The following is an 18,633-nucleotide window of genomic DNA, read 5'->3' as shown; positions in this document are numbered from 1 at the left end:
GCTATCAATGGTGTTGAAACTCATGCATGGCTAGTAGCTAAGATATATAATTTTCATTGACAGCCTTGAGGCCCCATTTAGCCCCAGTGTTGGTAAATAGTAACCAAGAGAATACTATGTATATAATTTTCAAAGGGAAACATTCTCATCTCTTGGTACAAACTAGCTGTACAATCTGTTATTCCTAACTTCAATGTGTTCATGAATGAAAGAGGATCTATACCATGTACACTTTCAGATTGTTTCGAATATTTGTCTGTTGTAATTTTGTTAATGCAATGCCTCTAATCTGTCTAACTCTTTCCCTTGAAAGAGTTAAAAGTCTTCCTATCTCCTTGCAGGACACTGGGGTCTGTCCATCTAGGCCGAAGTGTAATCTTAATATATCTGCTTCTCTTTCACTTAGTGTCTGGAGAAGCTCCTTCAACTCTTGCTTCATTAGCTGCTTCTGCACCATCTTTTCTGGCATTGTTTCATCTGGACCTGGTATGATATCCTGCGATGGGTTGATAAGTTACTCAATGATGACCAAGTGACAAAGTTATATATCATGAACTAACAGAGCATTTACATTTCATTACTCAGATATAAGATTCAAGAGAGGCACCTGCAGTGTCATGCAACCTGTATCAGTTATAGCTCCATCCAGTGAAATTGGGTGTCTGGTTCTCTCAATAGCAAGCCTCACAGTTGAAACATGGATGTTCAGCATTTCAGCAATCTCATTGTCAGTAGGCATTCGCCTTAACCTTCTGCTCAAGACATTGTTAGCTTCAGCAATTTTGGCCACCATCCCAGACATGCTCCCCTACACACAACAAGCTAACCATGCATTCACTAATTACCAGCTTACCTCCCATTACTCTAACAAGGCTACTAGATAATTAATTAAATCTTCTCAATGCGAACAAATTAAGAACAAAATGTTTTATGAAGGCACAGGGTCTCACCGGTAATCTAATAGTTCTAGATTTGTTTGCTATGGTTCTAATAATAGCTTGTTTAATCCACCAGTAAACATAAGTTGACAACTTATATCCTCTCTCTGGATTGAATCTTTTTGCCCCTCGAAGAAGCCCTATGCTCCCTTCCTGCCAATGCCAAAAGATAAATTATTTTAGCTAAGTATTGGAAAGAACACTAAAGTGAAAAATGCGTTGTAACCTGAATGAGATCTTTGAGGCTTAATCCTTTGCCTTGATAACCAGTGGCTATAGAGACAACAAGGCTGCGATAGCTTCGAATGATCCTCTCTTGCGATTCTCTTTCTTTACACAGAATCTTATCCACTTTGCTTTGTTTCATCCCTGTGGCCTTAGCCAACTGCTTTGAGATTGATTCATGTTCTTCAGCTTGTGCAACTGTTTTTCTAGCTTCTTCCAGCTTTGCTCCCTCCTGTCCGATTGCAAAGACTTTGAAATTAGACATCAAATTCAGCAGAATTTCCATCAAAATGAAGCATCAATTCAATCCTCATTTAAAAATAACATTCATTCAATATTCACATTATCTCTTTCCCTGTTGATTAAACCCATTGAATAAAAGTTCAAGCTTCCTAACAATAAAAATTAAAAAAAAAAAGATTTATAACCAAATTTGGCAACTAAACTATAACCCAATGAATTATAGATGAATGTGAAGTTGAAAATTAAACTACATCAATTGTGAGAAAGATGAAAGATACCTTGAGAGAGTAACAAATTTCAGCCTCCTCACTAGGGGTCAAATACAAATTAGACGTCTTACACTTCACCAAATTATAATCAAGTTCCCCATTTTCTTTATCCAAAAAATCACTCTCTTTCGTCCTTTTCTTTCTCCTGCTTCTCCTCCTCATCATTTTCAACACACTCTCACATTCTCCATCATCAAAGCAAACCTCTTCAGCCCCATTAGCAAATGACACAGCATCTTTGGCAGTACGCACTGCCGCGCTTGCCAATGCCGCGGCATTAGTTGCTGATTCAATGACAGGGTGTAGTGCAAGTGCTTCATTGGTGACTAAGTTAATATTTATATTGTATTTGTTAGAGCAAGAAGATGGAGAAGAGGAGAGTGATGGAGGGGGGAGAGGGTGAAGGGTTTTGAGAGAAGGGAGTGTTGAGTGAGTTGGAGATGAAGACCATATGCTAGTTACGGCCATGCATTAAGATTAAAGAAGATTGCTCTGCCTCTGCCTCTGTGTGCATTTTAATTTGCTGGAGCGGATAAGAGGATGGCAAAGGCTTAATGAAGCTGTGGTCAAAATGCATTGGAGATATTTTTCTTGAAGAAGGAGAAGATATTTTGTATTTTTGTTGCTGGATAGGTCATCAAAAACTGAAAATAAGATACATAAATACTTAATTCCGAAGGAAATGTTTTAGTTGAAATATCATATAGTAATATTATAGAGTGGCTTTTCAGTGAGCATTCCTGACTTTATTAAATTTAGAGATAAATTAAAAATTAAAAATTTAAATTATAATACTCTATAAAATAACATACAATATATTATAGTCCGTGTTCATTTATTTTTTAATTTGTCTCTAACTTAAATAATTAGAGATCTTTGATTAGATCATTTCTATAGTAATATGTATGATTTTTTTTATTACTTTGAATCACATATAAATATATGATTATGTATATATTACATATGCCTCGATATAGGGCCAATTTAGTAATATTATAATTTTTAAAATAATTGTTATTAACTATACTATAAAAATAATCAATTGTTATAAGAATCAATTAAATATTTGGTAAAAATTATTTTTAAAAGTGTCATAATTTTAAAAGCATTAATATGTGTTTGGTAAATCTTAATATTAAACTGCTATAAAAATGTAAATGATTTAAACATAATATTGAATAAAACTTTTTTACATATTTATAGATACGTATATAAAATATATTTTTATTGTGTGTATACAATAAATATTTAATATTATTAATTTAATTTTGTTTCTTAATATAATAGGTAATAATAATAATAATCTCCTTAAAAGTTAATGATAATGATTTTATTTTCTAATTAATAAGGATAATTTTATATTTTTATAATACATATGAGGATATCTATGGAATTGTAATACGTATAAAAATTTATTATCAAAATTAGATTTTGAAAAGTATACTTTGCTTGCTTTTTAACATTTGTTGTAGCATGTAGGATCGGGAGATTTTATTCAAAATGATTTTTTTAAAAAAATTATTAAATATCAAAATTAATTTTTATCTTTTTAAAATCACTTTTGAATATTCTAAAAGTAATTTTAGAAGGGCCCCTTAGTGATTTATTAAATTTGAAGAGGAAGAAATCATTATAATTATTGTCAAAGATATTCTCATGTTATTAAAGTGAGAATGTCATTAAAATATAAAAAAATATAAATTTTAATACAATAAAAATAAATATTTTTTGTGTTAATATATTAAAATTTATATTTTATATTTATTAATAGTATCGACACTTTAACAAAATGAAAATATCTTCCTTAAAATAAAAAAAAATACACACACAAAAAAAAATTTCAATTCAAATTGTATTAAAAAAAAAAAAACTAGGTCATTGTAATACGAAGGATATTACATCCACATGCACTTCTCTCTAGAAGTGGCTTCAAAAAAAAAAAAAAAAACCGGGTACGAAGGATATTGACTCGTGGTGACTGCTAAGTTATATTATTATTTTCCGTTCAATCACATCACATATTTATTAAATTTTTTAGTATGTAATAATCATAGCTTTTCTAAACATGGCAGAAACTAATAAATGCCCTCTTAATTTCCCACTTTCTAAATCTATTTTCGCGCCCTTTTCCCCGACTTCGGGCACACACGCTCACAAACTCCCCGGGGAAACCTAGCTTCGATTCTCATTTATCACGATCTCAGCCCATTGCAAACTCGCAAATTTTTTATCCGCAATCGAGCTTCAATAATCAGTTTACAAAATCATTTTTTGTTCTTAATTGTTTAAAATAAAATAAATCATTAGTTGTTCTCTTCGAACTCGATGGACCTGCCTCGGGTAAAACGACTAAAACTATCCAGGTCCGTACACATCTTCCACTCGCAATCGCTCTTTCGTTCATTTTGTAATTGCTTGATTACGGTCAAAATTTCATCTTTTGCTGCTTGTTTGCTTGCTTTAGTGTTTATAATTTCACTAGTGTCTGGTAAAATAGGGTTTCGTTTTTTTGTTTTGTTTTTCATGTTTCCGTGTTTGCGTGTGCTCTGTGTGAGATAATGAGGGAGAAGAAAACGAATTTGGAAGAGATAAGCGTCTCATCTTTTCTGTTTGGCTTTCTTATATCACTTATTCAGTTATTCTTGTTTTTACTTTTATTAGGAGCTAGCGTTAGGGTTTTGGGTTCAATTTTTTTTCTTTAAATAATAAAATAGGCGTCATGTTTTTCACGGCTGTGTGAAGAAAACATGGAAGAAAGTAACAAATTTGGTTGAAATTGGAGATAAACGTAATGAGCTTAGTACCGCTATTGAGCTCGTTTTGCTAAAGAGTATTGGAAGCTAAACTGAAGTGTTACATATGGTTCAATTTTCTGTTTCTTATAATTTCGCTTCACGTTTGTTAAGCAATGCTGAGGGTTATTGGTGTTTAAATGACTTCTTTCAGAGGAGAGGATGATTACATGCCGGGAAATATTATTGAGATTGAGCTCCATAACTTTATGACCTTTGATCACTTGATTTGTAAGCCAGGATCACGCCTAAACCTAGTAATTGGACCAAATGGTTCTGGTAAGAGCTCTCTTGTATGTGCCATTGCCCTTGCTCTTGGTGGTGATACACAGGTGGGTTGATGTCCTGCAATTTGTTTGATTGCGATAATTTATGTCTTCATGGATTACATAAAGTTGGGACCTATTTTGAAGCTTCTTGGCAGGGCCACAAGTATTGGAGCATATGTGAAGCGCGGAGAGGAGTCTGGGTACATTAAAATCTCCTTGAGAGGAGACACTAAGGAGGAGCATCTTACTATCATGCGTAAAATCGATACACGAAATAAGTCAGAGTGGTTTTTCAATGGTTAGATTTCTATGTTCTGACATGGCATTGCATTTTGCCAAATGCATTATCCCTAATGATTACTCACTGGCTGTTATATTCATCAAGGTTAAATTAGATGGGATTTGTGGGTCACATCAATAGTTACAATTGTCTACCCTCAAAATGATAAGATGTTTCTAGCTGCAAAAGGACAAACTGTTTTGGCTTATAAAGTGAATTGCATTTGTGAATTGACCTTACGTTTTTCATAAAAATGAAGGTTCTTGCATGCAAAGTCAAATCTTTCTGTGCTATTGGATATTGTCATTAATATATTGCAGCAGCTGATGACTCAAATGGTTTTTCTTTTATGTGTTTATTTCTTCATTTATTATGTATGATCTGGGAATCTTTCTACCTATTTCCATGATTGTCTAACGTGCTTTTATTATTATTATTGGAAAAACACTTTGCATTCATCTGGCACGATCTCTTGTATCTACATTATTGTCAAAATTATATGCTCAATGCAAGAGTGGTGTAAGCTTTTTCCAATCTCTCATAAGCCTATTTCTTGTCCATGGTACTGGGAAATTTAGAACTTTTTCTAGTTATTTAACCAACTAATGGAGCATTTCAGCAATTGCCAGTTTGATTTATTTATTATTTACTGGTTTAAGGGAAAGTAGTGCCTAAAGGAGAAGTATTGGAAATCACTAAGAGATTCAACATCCAGGTCAACAATTTGACTCAAGTAAGTTTTAAGACTTACAATTGGGACACGGCATGCTTGTTATTTGTGCACTTCATCTTGTTTATGTATGTTATATTTATTCATTTATTTTATTTTATTTTGCGATGGGTTGTGTGTGTACTCATTGTGGGCTTGGGTATTTAGTTCTTACCACAAGACAGGGTCTGTGAGTTTGCAAAGTTATCTCCAGTGAAACTTCTGGAAGAAACTGAAAAGGCTGTTGGTGATCCTCAACTTCCAGTCCAACACTGTGCTCTTGTTGAAAAAAGCAGTAAACTGAAGACAATTGAATGTGTAATGTTCTTAATTTACTGTTCTGAAACAATTGGATGATTTTGTGCAGCTTTATACTTTTGCTTAAGGACTTTTCTTTGATTTGTTTTAGACTGTTAAAAGAAATGGGGACACTTTGAATCAACTCAAGGCCCTTAATGTTGAACAAGAAAAAGATGTTGAGCGTGTTCGTCAGAGAGCAGAACTGCTGGAGAAGGTTTTTGAAATGCTTTAGGTTTTCGTCATCACTATTTTTGTGCTTAATAGTATTCTGGTTGATTATGCTGTCATATTTAGGTTGAGTCCATGAAAAAGAAATTACCATGGCTGAAGTATGATATGAAGAAGGCTGAATATATAGCAGCAAAAGAGCAGGAGAAAGATGCCAAGAAGAAGCTGGATGAAGCTGCAAATACATTACATGAATTTAGCAAGCCTATTGAGTATGTTGACTAGTTTAGCTGATAATAGTAATGCTTAAAATATATATTTATATATTCTCTTTTCTCAAAAATTTTGACTGCTTGAGAAATGCAGCTGACATTATTCTTGTTTAATAGCGATGTTGCACGTCAAGTTTGTTTCCCTCCCTTCTAGATCTGTTTTAAAGTTTTAACCTAAAACTATTGGATTTCGTAGCTAGTATTAGTGACAATGTGTAAGCTTATTTCAGCATTCCACCTTTTGAGTTCGTCTGCATACAATGTCTCTTTGCTGTTCCAAGAACCATGTCAATCTGCATTCTAGGCGACTTTGTTACCTTGTCTCTGTGCCAGGCGAAAGATGGTCAACCATTGGCCTATTTTATGTACCATTGTGAATATTAAGATGTCCAGAATGATATGCAACTATTTTAAAAAATATCAATTGCTTTTCAGTATATTTGGGTGTTTTTCCCCTTGAAATTCAACATTGCATATGTGGACTAATGAAATTTTAGGCTATATGTTGGTCGTGATAAGCGGTAGTACCAAGCACCTTTCCATTTGCAAACTGAAATGCCATTTTAATCTTTTCTTTGCTACTCATATGATTGTGATGCTTTTGTTGAAACTTATTTAAGATGATGATATTCTTTTTAACAAATTGATTGACTGCAGGGGGAAAAAGCAGGAGAAAGCAATACTGGATGGTGACTGCAAAAAACTTAGCAGTCTCATCAACGAGAATAGCAAGAAACATATGGATTTTGTAGAGAAAGTAGACCAAGTGGTACTTTTAATGCATCTTAAATTGCAAGAAAAAATAGCATCCTGCTTGAACATTTGATTTTTTCCTTCATGTTAGGGACGTTGGAGGCTGTTTTATGCTAATGCCAGAAGCTGAATTTCTATATGAACTACTGTACAAGACATCCTTTTTCTGAATCTGATGTTTTCCATGTTCATACATTCTCATAGGGAGTGCAAGTACAAGGTAAATACAAGGAAATGCAAGAGTTAAGGAGACAAGAGCAGTCCCGTCAACAAAGAATCTTGAAAGCTAGAGAAGAACTTGCTGCTGCAGAGCTAGATCTTCAAAATGTGCCTGCATATGAACCTCCCCATGACAAAATTGTATGTGTTGTTTCTAACTTTGATTTGTTACTCTCTTCTGGCAGTGCCCGATTGGATGTGGTGTAAGTTGACATCTTGGTACTGGCTCAAAGCAGTTAAAAGTATAGCTTATAATTAACTCAAACAGTTGACATGACAAACTATTTTTTTAGTACGTTTTCTGTTTTTGTTGATTGTCAGATATTGTATTGTAAATCCTACTAACATTGATTTTTCGGGGGATTTTCTCATTAATGATATATCCAACTCTTATTTGTTAGGGTAACTATTCACTCAATAATTCATTGACTCAAGAGTACATATTATAAAATGATGATCAAGTTAGACTCAAAAGAATGAACCCCGATGATATTTCAGCACTATGAAAAGCATTATTTGGTATCTTTTGTTGCTAAATTTTGGTTGGATCTGTCCTATCTTTACTCCTGTTATTAAAATATATTCTTTTGACCAGGAAAAGTTAGGTTCACAAATATTGGAGCTCGGAGTTCAAGCAAATCAAAAGAGGCTTCAGAAATCAGAAAAGGAAAAAATATTAAATCAAAATAAATTAACCCTGAGGCAGTGCTCGGACAGGTAAGGTTCAGAGTGACGTGAAATTGCTGTCCATGTGCCTTAGGAAAGTTCAAGGTTCAGAGTGACGTGAAATTGCTGTCCATGTGCCTTAGGAAAGTTCAAGTTTCCTAATCCTATCTCTTTCATATACCCTTTTTAGGTTAAAGGATATGGAGGATAAAAATAACAAACTTTTGCATGCATTACAAAATTCTGGAGCTGAAAACATATTTGAGGCCTATTGTTGGCTACAACAACATCGTCATGAGTTAAATAAGGAGGCGTATGGTCCTGTGCTGCTCGAGGTACGTATGTTAAAATTTAGATTTTTTAAATTAATGACATTATATCTGCTTATTCTCATGCTTCTTGCTAGTACAAATTCAGGTTAATGTCTCAAATCGAGCCCATGCTAACTACTTGGAAGATCATGTAGGGCATTACATCTGGAAGGTATGCTGAATTGTTGTTGTTCAAATTTTTTTTTTAATTATATTCTGCTGATAATTAAGAATAAGTGTCCTTGTCTTTCTTGCTTTTTTTATTGGTTTACCATATGCTTATTTTCTTTTGAGCCCCACTGCAACGTTTGTAGCAAAAGTGAGAAATCATATGCTAGCTGCTTGAAAAAGGTTGGAGTAGGAATTCAAAGGATGAATATTTTTTTTCTTATAAAATGCTAATAGATGCATAAAAATGTCAAATTTCTAAAGATTCATCAATCCGACTTGATAGAAAGTCTTTGTCAATTGATATTTTCACTCAAGAATGGAGGCATGAACATTATGTTCTTTTGTTTTTCCTTAATGCTTCTCCTCATGGGCAAGTTGTTTGTATTTCTATTAGTAGAGAGCCATCGAATGGTTTATTGTTACCAGAATTTGGGTGATTAGGACATTTCAGGAAAAGAAAAAGGGAAAGAAAAGAATGCTATGGAGACCTTGTGTGAGATTTTGAACTCTATGATTTGTGCTGAAGTTCTTCAAAGGATAATTCACAGGATTCAAGATGTGGAAAAGGTGTAATGGTCCAAAAACACGAACACACTCTTGCATGACATAGGTAAATTAGGTGCAATTATACCGAGCGTAAGTACTGGTTAGCAATGCAGCCCTTGAAATATTGATGTTGGGGTTATACTTAGTGTGTGCGTGCTTCTTTGTGCGTATTTGTGCACGCGCAGAAGCTGTTATGGCCCTTTTTGTGTAAATAAATAAATTGCTAATTTTTAATGTTGTTATTTCTTGGTTTATGATGATCTTATAGTTTCTCTTTCTGTCAAATGCTTATTGATTTTCCAAAGAAAAAGTCAACATTTCTTTCGAGGACACTATATATTATGGCAGTGACATAATTTTTCTTGATTTGCAGTCTTTCATCACTCAGGATGCTGGTGATAGGGACTTTCTGGCCAAAAACCTGAAACCGTTTGATGTTCCTATCTTGAATTATGTGAGCAATGAGAGTTCTCGCAAGGAGCCGTTTCAAATTTCAGAGGAGGTACCCATAACTGAAGCCCTTATCTAGTATTGCATTTGAATGAAAATGAGTAATCTGTGGTATTCTCTCTTTATCATATTTTGCAGATGCGTGCACTTGGCATCTCTGCCCGACTTGATCAAGTGTTTGATGCTCCGCATGCGGTGAAGGAGGTTTTGATAAGCCAGTTTGGTCTTGATTCTTCAGTATGCTTCTTAAACTTCCCTTGCAGATACACAGTTCACCTAAACATTCTGGAAGCCCGTATCGTTAAGCACAAGAAGTTAAATAATTAACTGTTTCGAAAATATTTGGTTTTTACATTTTATTTTCTTTTATAGCTAGTAACTACTTTATTTTGCCCCCAGTATATTGGATCAAAGGAAACTGATCAGAAGGCTGATAATGTTGCAAAGTTGGGAATTTTGGATTTTTGGACGCCAGAAAACCACTATAGGTGGTCTATTTCTAGATATGGGGGACATGTCTCAGCTAGTGTAGAACCTGTGAATCAGTCACGTCTTCTGTTGTGCAGTATGTTTCTATAAACCTTAAGCTGAAGTCTAGATCAGGAACTCTTGTGCTTTTTCCAAGCTGTCATTTTGTTTTTGGCTTAGGTGTGGATGGTAATGAAATTGAAAGACTGAGATCCAAGAAGAAGAAACTGGAAGAATCTGTTGATGAGCTAGAGGAAAGCTTGAAATCTATGCAGACTGAGCAAAGACTTATAGAGGATGAAGCAGCTAAACTTCAAAAAGAGCGGGTATGATGAGACAGTAAAATTTTCTCTTTTTCATTTATATGCTAATACCAATATACTATCTGCTTGTTGTAAACTTGTAAATGTTTATTTTTCTGTGCTACTGAATATAAAATAGTTGGGATGGTTATTGGAATTTGTTTTTGCGCCTACTTTATAGGAGGAAATTATTAATATTGTTCAAATAGAGAAGAGAAAGCGGCGTGAAATGGAAAATCACATCAGTAAGTACATAGGATTTATTTTTATTGATACGCAGAGAAGTTTTTTAATTTATCCATATTTTGAATTTATTTAGAAAATTCTTTTTTACCATCGTGATTACAGATCTGAGGAAAAGGAAATTAGAATCAATTGAGAAGGAGGATGACATAAATACTGCTCTGGCCAAGCTCGTTGACCAAGCTGCTGATCTTAATATTCAGCAGTTCAAATATGCCATTGAAATTAAGGTGAAGTTGCATTTGGAGCCATGTTTGGCTGCTCTAATTGGTCAGATAGTTATGATGTGCTAATTACAAATCTTTTGGAGATTTTGGCTCAGATCTACATGGCTATTTACCTTCGGGATAATATAGTTGGTAAAATTATCTTATGTTTATTGTTTTCCTTTTATTTTCAATTGGACAGAATTTACTTGTCGAGATTGTTTCTTGCAAATGGAGCTATGCAGAAAAACATATGGCCTCCATTGAATTTGATGCCAAGGTACTTTCTTTATTAAATTGTTATTTCATTGTCCAAAGTATGATTATGATATTTATGGCTTATCATTTGAATATTCTTCCAGTAACGATCTAAAACCGCCTCTTGTGCTATTGATTTTTCTCCAATGTCTGCTTGTTCTTGTCAGAGAGCCTTTTCTTTTTTCTTTTTACTCTTTTCGTACTATTTCTAAACAAAAGTCAGTGCTATTTACACACTAAGTTGAAGGCATATTGTAGGATAGGAATGCAATAGAAAATTGAAACATTTATCAAAATTTTTCGGAGTTGACTTTTCTTTTAGCTATTTACACATTATAGTGAGGGTAAACTTTCAATTTATCTGCTATTTAGGATGATAATCTTCAATTTATCCCCCAAAATGTGAAAACATCAATTTACCCCCATTTACTATTTAGAAGATTAAAAAAAAGAAAAAGGAAAAAAGTCACAACTCCACACCCCCCCCCCCCCCCCCCCCCCAACACCACATTTGCCATCATTTTAAGGAAAATGGGGGATAAATTGAAGTTTTCATATTTTTTGGGAGTAAATTCAAGATTGTCAGTCTACCTGGAAGATGAATTGAAGTTTACCCTTGTAATGAAGTATGCATGAGTTTTTAAATGAATTTGAAGTGCTATGCCCATTTTTCTGTTCATAGTATTTATGCGTGCTATCTTCTTTTATTTGTTAATTAATTTGGAATAACTAGGCAATTGGTATATGGTACAGAGCTCTACATATGTTGGTAATTTCTGATTACTGACTTTTGTTTTGCTGAATACAAAATGTATTAGATAAGAGAATTGGAATTCAATCTCAAGCAGCATGAGAAGCTTGCTCTCCAGGCATCATTGCATTATGAAGATTGTAAGTGGTGGTTATTTTTATTTCAGTTGCAGTTTCAGTTTTTTCTATTGCTAGAAATTTGTCGAAATTCATCTTGTATTTTTACATTGTTTTTAATAATCTGCATTCTTTTTGTTCAATATTCTATAGAAGTACTTATATCATATTGTTAAAAATATGAATACCTTGTAAGAAACCTATCTCATACAAAGAAAGCAATACATTATGACATTCTTTTGCTTGTATGATATAAAAGGTACTATAATTTGTCAAAGGATATTTAATACTATAATGTGAATCCCTTTTAATAGCTAATTTCTTTGCTGAAGTTTGATTGTGTGACTTAATTTTTGTTCTGCACTTTTTTTGGAATAAAAGAAATATGCCGAATCAGTAGTTATTTATTTATTTTTGTAAAAACTTTTCTTGTGTGCTCTTTAGGTAAAAAAGAGGTGGAGCATTGTCGAAAACATCTCTCAGATGCCAAGAGGCAAGCAGAATCAATTGCTTTTATCACACCTGAACTTGAAAAGGAATTTCTTGAGGTTTGGTTATATGGATTGCATGTTCAAGATACTATAATGGGCTTCAATTTTGTTTTATATTCCTTCAGGTTTCCTTCAGCTTTGTAATTTCTTTGTTCATGGACTGAAATTTTTCCTCTATTATTGCCTACAGATGCCTACAACAATTGAGGAGTTGGAGGCTGCTATACAAGATAATATTTCTCAAGCCAATTCCATTTTCTTCCTAAACCAGAACATACTGCAGGAATATGAACACCGTCAGCGGCAGGTACTATTCTTCCATCTTTTATATATTTACTTTTGGTAACTTGGAATGATACTTCATTCAGAGTGCAATCACATTGGCAGATAGAAGACTTATCCACGAAACAGGAAGCAGATAAGAAGGAACTGAAGAGGTTCTTAGCTGAAATAGATGCCTTAAAGGTCTGGAATTTCATTGGTTCTCTTCTTTAACAACATGAAACTATTTGTTGCTCTCCGCTATTGTATTCCTATCTACTGCTGTGAAATCTTGAAATTAGGAAGTTGAAATGAGATTGCTTGCATTCTTAGATGTTGCTAATCGTTGATTCTGTCAATGTGAGGCTTATTAAAGCAATATGTATAATTCTCCATGTCCTGCTAAGGGAGCTTGTCTACGGCTCAGACAAGCTCCCTCCTTCATTCTTACCTCCCATTTCCTTCTCACTTACCCAAATTTTGGGTTCCTTTGCAGCAATATTTTATCCAAATGCTTCCAGATTACTTTCCTCTAATGAATTCAGTTTTCAACTGTCTCTTGCCCTAAACCTCACAATTAGTTATTAAATAAATCTCTTTGTGTATCTTTATTCACCAGATTACATCAGTGTGGTTCTTTTGTGGTTGATACATGCCTTGATTTGGATTTACGTTTTAACGTGCAGGAAAAATGGCTTCCAACATTGAGGAACCTTGTTGCCCAGATAAATGAGACTTTTAGTCGTAACTTTCAAGAGATGGCTGTTGCGGGAGAAGTTTCATTGGGTATATATATATATATATATATATATATTTTAATTTCTTCATAAACTCTCGGTTTGTTGACTAAATCTTCCTCTGATTCAATACTTTTCCCCTTCCAGATGAGCATGAGTCAGACTTTGACAAATTTGGAATACTTATAAAAGTTAAATTCAGGTGAATATAGCTTAGATCCTGCTAGTAATATTGGCCCTTTGATCTAATATGCCATGGTCTTGTAGTTATATGAGCAGTTTTATATGTGATGCAATTGTTTTTATACGTGATGCAATTGTTGGCAGGTATTAGTTTGTTTCACTGATAAAATCCCATCTGATTCTGCTTCTGGTTCCAATAGCCTGATCACATCTGGTTTGAAGAGGACCAGGGTCTAGCACATGTTAATCTGTTGACATTGTGCAGTTGGTTCGTAATGGAGTGGTTTTTGCCTCTGCTTATGTGGCTACATGAGGATTTCTGCCCCATTTACTGATTTTAGATCTATTATTGATGATAGAATATTTTGATTTGTGATGCCTAATTTGTATGATTTGTACTGCATTGGTTTACACTCTGACTCAGTTCCACATTGTTATCAGGCAATCAGGACAACTTGAAGTTCTCAGTGCCCACCATCAATCTGGAGGGGTATCATAGCAAATTTATTTTCCTTGTTAATAACTAAAACCAGAATGGTTTTTTTCTACGAAATCTTGAAAATTTACCATTGTTTTTGGCTTTCTTAAAGGAGCGTTCAGTTTCAACTATCCTTTACCTAGTTTCTCTTCAAGATCTTACGAACTGCCCATTTCGAGTGGTTGATGAGATTAACCAAGGTTAGTTGTATTGTTTTTGTGGTGCTACTGGCCGCATAAAACACACAGCATATAAGAAAAATCATAATGGTTGCTGACGTCTTTCTACAGGAATGGACCCCATAAATGAGAGGAAGATGTTTCAGCAATTAGTGAGAGCTGCCAGCCAACCAAATACACCGCAGTAAGTACCCACCAATTTTATTTTATTTTAATAACATCATAACTGTAGCAAGTCATTTCTCTTGTGTTTATTGAGAAATGTAAATATTGACATTAAAAGTATTTGTTTCTGTCAAATGTTTCTGCAGGTGTTTCTTACTAACACCAAAGCTTCTACCAGATTTGGAGTATAGTGAAGCTTGTAGCATTCTAAATATAATGAACGGGCCCTGGATCGAGCAACCCTCGAAAGGTTGAATGCTCTTAACCAAGAAATGGTCTGTTTATTTTGTGAATATATTTCTTTTTTCTTATTGGCAATGTTCTTTTGTGCTGGTTTAGTGTGGAGTAGCGGAGAATGTTGGGGCACAGTCACTGGCTTAGTGGGGGAAAGTCGATGCTGAACTCTTTTATAATCAGACATGTTAGCAAGCAACCCAGGACGGCCTCTATATTTCTTCGCAACGAATCCATATTTTGTCCCATAGCTTCAGTTTTGTAAAGCGATTTGTACTTGGGTTTTCTTGGCTGTATATCTTTTGCCCTTTATACAGATGAATTCATTTCTGAATATAGTATTATAAATTATGCTCAGAAGTATTTCTTTCCTTTTAAGTGTTGCCATTTTTATGCAGGGAACGATATTTTTCACTCGATATCTTTGGCTACTCGGGGAAAATTTCAATTCTCTCGTGGATTAGACCTTGCCCCTGGAATAAATCATTAGTCATCAAATCGATGATCCAACTAAATAGGAGCGAACCAATGGATTCCTATTCGTTATCAAATGTGATCAGATGCAAACCAGAACCAGAACTGGGAATCTGTGTCTGCAGGTGGGATAATAACTTCATTTCAAAAAAAAAAAATGGAGCTCAAGGGAATACAAGAATGGAAAAATATTCAGTAGGATACCAAATAATTTTACAGAAAAAAAAATTGCGGTAATGAAGCTGAGAGTGGGCGATAATAATAATATCTTTTTCAGTACGGAAAAAAGCCATGCGGTATGCATTTTTCCTTTTTTTTTTATTTGCTACAATCTCATCCACATTGATAATCTAGATCTCCTCACCTCACCATAATTCGCTCTCCTACAACTTTTGCCAAGCAGTGGCAAGCCCTGGCATGGGTATCAAAGAGGCTGACTGAACAGTTAAAGATATCATTTACAAAATTTAGTTATGTCGTTTAGAAATTTGATGGAAGCTTGTAATCGAGCATTTCTTTTATGTTTAATCGAATGGAAGGTCCCATTGATGAGCAAATGTAAGCACTTTTCCAGTACACTCCTTTGGCCCCTTTTGGCTTGTTTGCTTCAATTGATTTCTGCACGATCAATACAATCCAATTTCCAAGATGAGTACAACGCAGTTTAAGCACCATTTAGCTCAACGAAGACAAGGGTTGGGGGTGGGGGTGGGGGTGGGGGTGGGGGGAGGGAGAGAGAGAGGACATACAATAGCAGCAAGGAAGTTTATGAGGAGGTCATCTTCAGAAAAATCAGCTTTCCCAAAAGGTATGTGGACAATCCCAGTTTTATCTGCTCTATATTCAACTTTTCCCTTCTTGAATTCTTCTATGGCCTGAAAGATTACACAAGGAACCCATTTCATTAAGCTACTGAAATTTTATCAGTTAGATAACAAAGTGCATTTATCATCATTTGATGTTTCTCATGTCATTGGTTTCCACAGCTGAACATCATCATTATACTAGTTGTTTCCACCTTTTCTTTAATCACTGAAGACTTGTAGCTCCAGCACCAAGAAACATACACAGTAATAATAATTTTCAAAAAGAAAAATTACGAACAGAATTATATAAACCTTACCTGAGGTATGTTAGTTGTAACAGTACCAGCTTTAGGATTTGGCATGAGTCCCCGTGGTCCAAGAATTTTTCCTAGGCTGGCAACCTGATGCAAGTAGAAAGGGCTTTAACTGAAAATTCATAACATATATGAACACATACCCATTAGTATCAATTGACAAAAAGAATTGATCTACATTCAGTTGAAGAGTGACTGGATGCCCTTGACAATAAATCCAAACAAGAAGCTTGTGGCGGTTACATTCAAGCAATTACATTCTGTGGATTGCTGAACTATAAAAGACCCAAATGGAGAAACCAATTATTAGGCTAACTACAATTTTTATTTAACCGACAGAGCCACATCCCTCTTACACAGTTATAGTTTCTATCCTGAGGATTTCCTAGAATTTGACAAATATAGAGCTGGGAGAGGATCAAGATCAGCACCTTAACCATCATATCTGGTGAAGCAATTAGCTTGTCGAACTCCATGAATCCTCCTTTTATTTGTTCAATCAAGTCATCACCACCAACCAAATCTGCTCCTGCATTTTTTGCTTCATCGAACTTTTCACCTGAAATGATATTAAGGTATAAAATAATGGAAACCAAGGGAACAAGTGACAGTAGTTATTTTATGAACAGAGAACCATATAGAATCTAAGGCTATGTCAATTTCAAATGGAAAAAACTGACTCTGCCAATGTACAACAGTCAGATAGAAAATTCATTAGGATTCCTTAATATGTATAAGAGGTTCAAGGGGAATGAAGGTACAACACCATCATATTAGAGCTAAACGAATCATGCATCAGTAAATTCCTAAAACTACCTTGAGCAAGAACAGCCACCTTAACAGATTTTCCAGTTCCCTTGGGTAAACTCACCTGCAACAAAGGGGTAAGAATCAAATGGGGGTAGTTTTAAGTATAAAATCAAACATTAGTAAGACCACACACATAAAATAATCCTTTAATGTTGTTAAAAAGATTGCACAACTTACTGTTGCTCTAAGCTGTTGATCATTGTATTTGGGATCAATGTTGAGGCGAAAATGGGCTTCAGCTGTTTCCGTGAACTTTGTACTTGACATCTGCTTCAACAAAGATATTGCCGTCTTCAAATCATACTCTTTCTTGCCTTCCCTCAAATTTTGAATTTCCAGGAATCTTTTAGACCTAGTCTGACATTTTGAAGAGCAAGAAAACATTAAAACAAAAAGGAAAAAAGAAAAAGAAAAAAGGTAACCCAACAAAAATACAGAAACAAAAGCAAATACCCTGTCTCTCTTGAGAGGCAACGCAGCCTTGCCTTTCTTAGGCTTAGTTGAAATAGTAGCAGTAGCAGTAGCAGTAGCAGTTGCTCCTTCAGCACCTCCCTGAGTATCGTCCTCCACATCGTCAGTGGCCAAGTCAGTATCAGCTTCGACAGCAGAAGCAGCCGCCAGCATGTGTCCAGGAAGCCCATTTTTGTTCTGTCTCAGCGGATACAAATCAAGCCACTTGCTCGCCCTCCTCTCCCCTCCTCTAACGCTGAGGTTGGTGCACAGTGAGAAAGCCGCAGTCTTCGAGGGTTTGAAAGAAAGAAGAGACAGCGAGGGTGTCAAGTCTTGCGGGTGTACTGGCGTGGCGGCGTATGTTAGCATCAGAGACGACGGAGTAGTGCCACATGTCGCCATTTTGCGGATACAGTATTGGAACCTTTTTGAGTTTTGTAATTTGTATATATGCACTGCTATTGCAAATTGCTATACCTACCCAGAAAAAAAGTCCGAGAAGAAGAAGATAAGAGCGTCTTTCTTTTTAGTATAGTAATTCCTGCCAATGTAGACCGTTCAATTTATATTGCTCTACCAAATTAATTGTACGGGTACGGGTTTTATTCTTGGCAGGCTCGGGTCGGGTCGGATTGCCCGCCTGTTTTAATTAAATATTGGGCCTAGGTCTTTAAAAGCCACTGGTTTTCATATCAACTTTTCTATCGGGTCCGAGTAATCATCAGTCAGATTCAGGTCTGACTGTCATCTACCTGCGTGCGTGTCACTCACCCCACGCGCTCTCCTTCGAACGCATCAACTACAACTTTTGATAATTTGCGCAACTGTTGTGTAGATAAATATAAAATCCGCATTAATTTTACGAATCTGCCCTAAACTTTCAATCTTACTTTGTAAAGTGGCAAAAATAAAGTTTTGTTATATATAAATAGCCAGATTTACGTAATTATTAAGTCGTTCTATAAAAAATTATCTAAATAAAATATCAACAAAATTTCTGATTAAATTAATTGTAAATTATAGCGTCATATCTTATAAATGTAAAATTTAAGTATCAGCAAAAAAATATTTAGTGTATAAACCGATTTTCTTCCCATTAAATAATAATAGTAATAATAAGAAACCA

At 34.8% G+C, this 18,633-nt stretch overlaps 3 protein-coding genes across 4 annotated transcripts; 1 reads left to right on the top strand and 2 right to left on the bottom strand.

Moving 5' to 3' along the window:
- Positions 1-93: 93 nt before the first annotated feature.
- Positions 94-2,234, bottom strand: LOC18043974 (RNA polymerase sigma factor sigD, chloroplastic). The gene is made up of 5 exons (XM_006438895.2): positions 1,685-2,234; positions 1,165-1,395; positions 951-1,091; positions 608-808; positions 94-496 (listed from the first exon to the last, which is right to left on the bottom strand). Exons 1-5 carry the CDS (start codon positions 2,141-2,143, stop codon positions 218-220), a joined length of 1,311 nt encoding a protein of 436 aa, XP_006438958.1. The 5' UTR covers positions 2,144-2,234; the 3' UTR covers positions 94-217.
- Positions 2,235-3,647: 1,413 nt separating this feature from the next.
- On the top strand, positions 3,648-15,025 carry LOC18043973 (structural maintenance of chromosomes protein 5). 2 transcript variants are annotated; one of them, XM_006438894.2, is made up of 30 exons: positions 3,648-4,038; positions 4,622-4,799; positions 4,881-5,034; positions 5,676-5,749; positions 5,894-6,043; positions 6,135-6,239; positions 6,320-6,465; positions 7,123-7,234; positions 7,423-7,578; positions 8,033-8,154; positions 8,294-8,438; positions 8,521-8,586; positions 9,505-9,633; positions 9,720-9,818; positions 9,981-10,146; positions 10,230-10,375; positions 10,533-10,596; positions 10,700-10,824; positions 11,003-11,080; positions 11,877-11,949; positions 12,370-12,473; positions 12,607-12,723; positions 12,804-12,881; positions 13,364-13,463; positions 13,562-13,616; positions 14,039-14,087; positions 14,188-14,275; positions 14,366-14,438; positions 14,566-14,669; positions 14,759-15,025. In XM_006438894.2, exons 1-30 carry the CDS (start codon positions 4,001-4,003, stop codon positions 14,818-14,820), a joined length of 3,156 nt encoding a protein of 1,051 aa, XP_006438957.1. In that variant the 5' UTR covers positions 3,648-4,000; the 3' UTR covers positions 14,821-15,025. The 2 variants fall into 2 exon arrangements, with proteins under 2 accessions (XP_006438957.1, XP_024041082.1); XM_024185314.1 differs by lacking the exon at positions 3,648-4,038 and having other exon boundaries at positions 4,639-4,799; positions 4,892-5,034.
- Positions 15,026-15,376: 351 nt separating this feature from the next.
- On the bottom strand, positions 15,377-18,043 carry LOC18045685 (50S ribosomal protein L1, chloroplastic). Its single transcript, XM_006438893.2, has 7 exons — positions 17,511-18,043; positions 17,235-17,414; positions 17,064-17,118; positions 16,679-16,806; positions 16,251-16,334; positions 15,877-16,002; positions 15,377-15,745 (listed from the first exon to the last, which is right to left on the bottom strand). Exons 1-7 carry the CDS (start codon positions 17,907-17,909, stop codon positions 15,608-15,610), a joined length of 1,110 nt encoding a protein of 369 aa, XP_006438956.1. The 5' UTR covers positions 17,910-18,043; the 3' UTR covers positions 15,377-15,607.
- Between the last annotated feature and the right edge of the window lie 590 nt (positions 18,044-18,633).

Source organism: Citrus clementina, unplaced genomic scaffold (genome assembly GCF_000493195.1).
Source record: "Citrus clementina cultivar Clemenules unplaced genomic scaffold, Citrus_clementina_v1.0 scaffold_4, whole genome shotgun sequence".
Taxonomy (NCBI): domain Eukaryota; kingdom Viridiplantae; phylum Streptophyta; class Magnoliopsida; order Sapindales; family Rutaceae; genus Citrus; species Citrus x clementina.
This window is presented reverse-complemented; position numbering and strand designations above follow the sequence as displayed.